This window comes from Spodoptera frugiperda, chromosome 15, assembly GCF_023101765.2.
Source record: "Spodoptera frugiperda isolate SF20-4 chromosome 15, AGI-APGP_CSIRO_Sfru_2.0, whole genome shotgun sequence".
NCBI classification, from domain to species: Eukaryota; Metazoa; Arthropoda; class Insecta; order Lepidoptera; family Noctuidae; genus Spodoptera; species Spodoptera frugiperda.
Genome location: NC_064226.1, coordinates 9,435,873 through 9,443,508, shown reverse-complemented (window position 1 = coordinate 9,443,508; position 7,636 = coordinate 9,435,873). Strand labels below are relative to the sequence as shown.

The 7,636-nt window shown below is 38.6% G+C and overlaps 1 protein-coding gene across 1 annotated transcript; it reads left to right on the top strand.

The window, feature by feature from the left end:
* Positions 1 to 1,861: 1,861 nt before the first annotated feature.
* On the top strand, positions 1,862 to 5,680 carry LOC118278093 (uncharacterized). The gene is made up of 4 exons (XM_035597165.1): positions 1,862 to 1,916; positions 2,526 to 2,600; positions 4,680 to 4,789; positions 5,441 to 5,680. The coding sequence occupies exons 1-4, from the start codon at positions 1,865 to 1,867 to the stop codon at positions 5,678 to 5,680; spliced, it is 477 nt and encodes a 158-aa protein (XP_035453058.1). The 5' UTR covers positions 1,862 to 1,864.
* Positions 5,681 to 7,636: the final 1,956 nt, after the last annotated feature.

Here is a 7,636-nt window from a genome sequence, read left to right as displayed (position 1 = left end):
GGCGGAATGGAAGCAACGACTGTCGCAACCGAGGGCTGGGCTCGCTGTTATAGCAGCGGTAAGTCCCCTCTTTGAGGAGTGGCTAGAGAGGCGTCACGGCGTCCTCACCTACCGCCTGACGCAGGTGCTTACCGGACACGGAAGTTTCGGTAGGTACCTGTTCCGGATTCGGCGGGAGGAAACGCCCGGGTGTCGGCATTGCGTGGATCACCCGGAGGACACGGTGGAGCATACAGTAGCGGTGTGCCCTGCATGGGCTCAGCACCGCCGTGTCCTCAGGGATGTGATCAGCGACGGTGACCTCTCGCGTCCGGCTTTGGTTCAGGCCATGGTGCGGAGCGAGGGGGAATGGGACGCCGTCTCCTTCTGCGAAGCAGTAATGCTAGCTAAGGAGGAGGCGGAGCGCGTGAGGGAACGATGCTCCTCACGCCCCAGCCGCCGCAGAAGACACTCCGGGCGTCGGGGATCGCGTGACGATCTTCGGCCACCGTAAGTGCGGGTCTGCGGACGGCGAGTAAGGGTAGCTCGCCGCCCGACCACAACAAGACCCGTGCGTACGGCGCGTCGCGTTCCGCGCGCGCCTCAAAGAGCCAGACCACCACAGATGGGGCCCAGTTGGGCTGATGCCTGATCCGGAGCTGCGGACAACGTAAAAGGTTACCGGGGCTCCGGCTCAAAGCAGGAGAAGGAACGGGGTGGTTTTTAGTCAGTAAGAGTCTGACACTCCCTCCCGCCTCACCCAAGGCGGGAGAAGTCATTGGATGATTTTCCCCCCTCAAAAAAAAAAGCCCAATGGTGGGCAGTGTCAGTGCATCGGTGCAGGTCATTACCTGCACACGAAACAACATCAAACACACCACTGATTTTAGTCAGTGGTCCCTTAGACATGTGTTGCGTCACTAAGCTCCGATGTTATCGCTTTTCTTTTAAATGAGATATTATGTAGCATGATATTTCTGGGTAAACAATAAAAATTGAAAATGATCAGGTGGATCTGTCCTCCGCTGTACCTACGACATGGAAAATTTTCAATATGAAGAATTAAAAATTATAATTTGTACATTATTAGCTTAATGTTTATTCCATTCAGTTCAAATAATTTATATGAAATGTTTACATAATGTTGATTAGGTACTGATTTTACATTAAATTCATTGTTCATTAATATTATTAAATACATATTTCACATATAATTATACAGTTGATGAGTAGGCAAACAATGAAGCCATTTCCTGAATAATATTAAAATATTTGTTAATTTACTACACTGGTTAGTTATAAATGATTATTTTACTCTTTATAAGCCAAAGTAAACCTATTTTAAATTAGACTGTGTCCTATTTATTGTACTCTTCAATTACAGTAGTTACAGTATTTATAAGACCTGAAAAATTATAGGACCAAAACTTAAAAAAATGGCGCAGAAAGGAGGTAAAAGCGTAAAAGCTAATCTTCAAGGGGTCTCGGGTTCGATCCCTGGATCAGACAAAACATCGCGGGGATTTTTCAGCTTTTCGAAAATTTCTCAGTAGCAGTACGGAGTCTGGAATAGGGCCCATTATACTTATAACAAAACTTATGAAAAGTTGGTGTACATTGTACACTGTACAGTGACATTACGTGCCGTATTATACACTTCTGCCTACCTCTTCAGAAATAAAAAGCGTGACAATACTGTACTTACTCATATTCTGTTTTATTTAACAAACTTATAATAATATTGCACACACTTTATTTATATTTATTTGTTATACAATATTAGTAAACAAATTATTTTGTGGTGACTGAGAATCAAATTGTATCAGAATCAGTATTTATAAGAGTCATGATGTTTGAGATGGTGGCCATTTTTCATCCGAGCAGTATGCAGTACACAAGTCAGTTAATAGTAAAAACGCTGTTACTTGTTCTAACTGGTAAGTGATGTTCGTCCTTTATATTTTCTTTTCTTAGTTTGGAGTCTGTTTTCCAATGCCAGAACACCTAATCATAGATTCAGGCAAGCTTATTTCGTGCGTACGGCGTTCCACATGCGTCTTTATGAGCCGGACCACCACAATTAGAGCCCAGTGGGGCTGATACCCGATCCGGATCTGCGGACAACATAACAGGTTACCGGGGCTCTCACTCAAAGCAGGAATAGGAACGGAGTGGTTTTTAGTCAGTAAGAGACTGACACTCCCTCTCGCCTCACCAAAGGCGGGAGAAGTAATTGGATGATTTTCGTCTGTCAAAAAAGGTATTCTTACTTATGCGTGCTCACCTATTGAGAGTACTAGTAAGTAGTTGTATGAAAAACTATGCGCAATATAATGAATCCTTTTATTTTAATAATGTTGATCAATACGTTTAGGAACATGCTTAAGAGCAATAACACATCAATAGGCTATTGTATGCCTTGGTACAGCACTACAGCTGTGAAGCCGATCACGCTGGCGATATCCGACATACTATTTTCAATTATTGTAAAACCTACCATTTTTTATGTGATTATCTAAAATATCTAATACAAGTCATTGTTTCAGTTTCTTCCGGATCATGTTGGCAGTTTTTCACGTCATTGAGTGATATCAAATTGACTAATTCCCCGGAGGTAAAAGGTGAAAAGGACCAAGAACCATTTATTAGAAACTAGCTACTTCCACGCGGTTTCACCCGCTCTGCTTGGCTCCTATTGGTCATAGCGTGATGTTTTATAGCCTATAGCCTTCCTCGATAAATGCACTATTCAACACAAAAATAATTATTCAAATCGGACCAGTAGTTCTGGAGATTAGCGCGTTCAAACAAACAAACAATCAAACAAACAAACTCTTCAGCTTTATAGTATATGTAGTTGTAGTAGATAGTATATGTAGTTGTAGATAGACCGTAATGTAATGACGATAGGTCTGCACGGTTGGCACGGTGGCCGGGCAACCAACTGCCACGCAACGTGCAGTGCAGCGTGATCGAACACACGGAGCGCCTCTTTGTGTGATACACTAACTGCCGTAATCAGAGTCATTTAATGATTACTTAAACTATTCCTTAGTAATGATTTTGTATAGAAAACAATTACTAAGGACTGGGTTAAGTAATCATTAAATGACCCTGAGTGCGGCAGTAATTGTTATTTCGAGTTTGGTTGTGATACGTATGTGAATTTGTACGTTTGTAAACGCACACACGATACAGGAGAAAGTCCTAGTGTGGGGTAACGTTTGAAAAGTAATTATTGGGCGCGAGATCAATGGTCTTACGTGCTTTACTAGAGACGTAATTGACATTATCAACAGTCCGTGAGATTCCGCTCCGCTACTGGACTGCAAACCTTCTCCACAAAAGAGGGGTTTGCCATAACCTATTGTTGTGTTGGAGATCGCAGTTCAAAACAAAATTTAACCGGTCTCACTAAATAATTTATAAACCTATGGGTCTGGGAAGTGGAAACTATCGTTTTCTTTTCTTCTCCTATAATAATATCTTCTGATTTATTTCGTTGCGAGATCCAAGACAGTCATTCATGTCCCTGGGACGCGCCGGACTTCAATGTTCCGGTGTTTCCATGGTTGTATCTACTGTAGATCCTGGCTTACAGGAGTTGCAGCGGTATGGGAGGTTGTGGCGGGCTTATCCCAACAAAAAAAAACCTATGGGTCTCGGGTTTGATTACCGGGTCGAGCAAAGTAATACTGGACATTTTTCGGTTTTTCGAAAATTTCTCAGTAGTAGTACGGAGTCTGGAATTGTGCCCAGCAATGGTAATAGGCTCACACCCTATAACATGGGATTCCAACACAAACGATGAAAAGTGGGTGTATGTTGTCCAGTGGCATTGCATGTTATAATGTCCACCTCTGCATTCCTCTTCATGGATATACCTAAGGCGTGACGATATGACGATGAATTTATTATTTTGATGTCCGCAATTAATATACAATAGCGCAGACCGTATTATTTATTATTTAGATTAACTATGCAGTCATCAATAACAAAAGTAATATGTTTCATGTAACCACAAAGATAGAAAGAATATTGTTCGGTAAGATTTGTCGGTGCAAAGCGCTATCCTGTATTACTATAATAGAAATGCATCGGTCAGACAACGATTCGTGAAATTGAAAACTTAATTTGTTCCCATTTATTTCAGTTTCTTTCTAAAGTATTGGATATTATATAACGGCTGATACAGGTGCTATCAGATCGGGTCCGCTCAAACTGTTGTGGCCTTCCTCAAAAGGCCACTACAAAACGAACTTGCACGGTTCTCACACATCACTTTTTCAAATTTTGTCTGAACATTAAAAGAGACAATGACCTCTGAGTTTGTTTCGGCATTTCTTCTCTGAGTAGTCCGTTAGGAGGTGCCAACATCATCTAGATATTTTTTTTATATAATAATTTTGACATGTTATAAAAATGAATTCATTGTTTTAAAGGATTGGTCACAGAAAGCTCTACAAAGAGACGAGTGGAAGGAGGGTAGGAAGACCTTTGCCCTGCAATGGGATGACCATGGCTGAAAATAAATAATAATTGTTTCATTATTCAAAATTTAAAATATGTGACGCTAATTTAAGAAAAGATTAAAGTGCTCGAAAACCTTTTTTGGACCTACATGATTAGAAAATAAGCCTTATTTTAGATTGATTGTATATACATTATATTTAGTATTTTTTTTTTTTGTTTTTTTTTAGAACATTTGCACAGTCAATACATGTTCGGTGATTGCAGAGAAGGCACAGTAAAATTTTACACTCATACGCATCTGGATAGTATGCAAGTATTGGGAAAAGTTATCGTACGAGTAAGTGTTTAATCTTTTACCGCCGTACTTAGAGTCATTTATTAGTTACTTAATCCAGTTCCAATAACCATTACGGTTATGGTTTTCGATACAAAATCGTTACTAAGGAATAGTTTAAGAATTAGTTAAATGTCTCTGAGTGCGGCAGTATCTGTTATTCTTTCTCCGCTAATGATTTATTGCGTTGTTGGAAGTTGTTCATGTTCCTGGGACACGCTGGACTTAATTGTTTCCGTGTTTTCATTATTGGTTTATATTTTGGCCTCACGTCCATCGTCGGCTACATTATTGCTTACATGGCAGGATCATGTCCAAATGCGGACCTACCAAGTATAAAAAAAAACCTTTGGCTACAGTTGCAGCTTAATTAAAAACTTCTACATTAGAATTATAATATAGGGGTTTACCTATGTATTTTTAATGGCAAATTATAAAAAAAAAAACACAAAATTTCTTTAAAAAAATTAAGAACAACCCTTATCACTTAGAGGTATGGAAAATAGATAGTAGCCGATTCTCAGACCTACTGAATACGCATATAAAATTTAGTAAACATTGGTAAAGCGGTTTCGGAGGAGTACGGTAAATAACATTGTATCATGGAAATTTTATAATATTAGAAGATTATTAACCTTTTTATTTGTATTCCAGGGTTGGCTGGATTTAATAAGAATACCAACGTGCATCATTCTAAGAGGCTATGGCCACGAAGCTGACTTGTACAGGAGTACAACGTACAACTTCCAGATGTGTGTGCCGCGTATAACGTATTGCCACACGCATCGTAGATTCAAGTACTACTACTACGAATGGTACATACCTCTCGATATGTCCGGTGGAATGAATTGGGATATATATTTTTACGGACCACCTACTGCCGAGTGGCAATGAAGATATTGTTCGAAATGAAAGTTCTTATAAAATTTGTTTGAATGATTTTATTGGATTTACAAATAAAGTTGTAGTTGTTTCGTCATATCACGGATTCCTGATAAATTTTATTAAATAAAAATTAGTAATTAGACTACATTAAAAACCTTATCAATTCGCGTCATTATAACGTGGTGTCTTACTCTGTTACCCATGGGGCTCCGGCTCGACAAGCAGAAGTACGAACGCGATGGTTTTTAGTCAGTAAGAGTCTGACACTACCTCTCGCCTCACCCAGGGCGGGAGAAGTCATTGGATGATTTTCCCCCCTCAAAAACAAACCTATATGGGTACCACCGTTCTCCACCATGACACCGTAAGTAAGTAAGAAGTGTAAGTAATATGTATCTATGTACTTAAACTTAACTAAGTAGGTACATAATAATATGCACTTATTACTAGTACTTTTTATACTTATAAGTAATAGTTAACAAAAGTCTGTAAGCAGTCTATTCGTATATACAAGCTCGTGTTCATTCATTCAACAATAGCAAGTCTGTAGTCATACACGATATTAAACCTAGCAGTGTAATCATATAGAAATCAATTTCTATTCATAAAACCCGATAACTAAGCACAAAGTTGATTGTTACATTCGCGCAATCAGAGACGATTAAATCCTCCGAGCATTGAATTGCTGGCGCGGAACATTGCTCGCAAGACTCTTGTAGGCGCAGCTGGTACGCTCCACATATTATAACCTAAAATACTATGAATTATTCATAATTTATTGTCGTATTGCCTACTTATTGGTTATGTGTCGCGTGCTCATAAATAAATGATTTGCTTTTGCTTATCCAGGATTTGTTTGGTAGGTTTATACTTTTTGTACAGAGAATAAGTAGGTACCTACTTACTTATTTGTATAAATAGGTTGGCGAACTACGAGGTCGTGGTGGCTGAAACTTTTTTTTAAAGGAAGATAATTATCCAATGGTAGAAAGAAAATATCATGTTATACGCTCGATGATGGCTACTACGCAATATATATTATATTATATTCTTACGACAGCATAGTTTTAGTTGAAAAAGGAGTTTTATGCGTGGCTAACATGGACTAAAGCTTGGTAGATCGGTAATTGCATAACTGTAGCGATACTTAAGTCTTAAGATATATAGGTAATAATAAATAGGCATTTATGTTGGGTAAGTAAATAAATATATTACTTAATTATATACTCTCTGCTTACACTCATACGTATTCAGTATAATCTCCCCAGTAACGTGGATAAGCCTCGCTTCATATATTCGTGCTTCAAGTTCGGAGCTGGGGCTGCGTGGCTGAGTTTTTAATAACACACCACAATCTAGCTACCGAAAATGTGTTGTACTTTCCACGTAATACTTTCATGTCTTTCTTTTCTTCATTCACCTTATGTAAAGAAATTAATATTTCGATATTAAAATGTCCAATTTTTTTGATTTAATGTAGGTTTTCGAGCCTTCTGCCCTCGGTAATGGACTAGTGTCCATTGTAAAAACGAGCTATAGGTACCTATGTACACTCTACTATTTACTCTTCCTAGAAAGTTAGAATATCTAAAAGAATAGGTAGGTACCTAAAATAGTTTTAATCGCGAAGGTTTATTCAAACGTAGGCAGTGTGCACTTTTCACCAGTTTATGAATTCCCCATATATTGTCATACATCGAGGCACAGTGCGGTTTCATGCTACTAATACTTTCCAAAAAACCCAAAAACTCTATCGATGCACGTAATGATTATTTATAAAATACACTAGAATACTATCATACCAACTGCATTTGTTTTATCCTTAAAGAGATAAATACTAAGATACGGTGCACAAGTAGGTATTATGTACTTCAAAATATAGGTGATAGACATTATAAAGATTAGCAAATATGATAAAATTGACACCTTAAGTGCTGATTAAATATTAGTTACCTCATTGCCTTA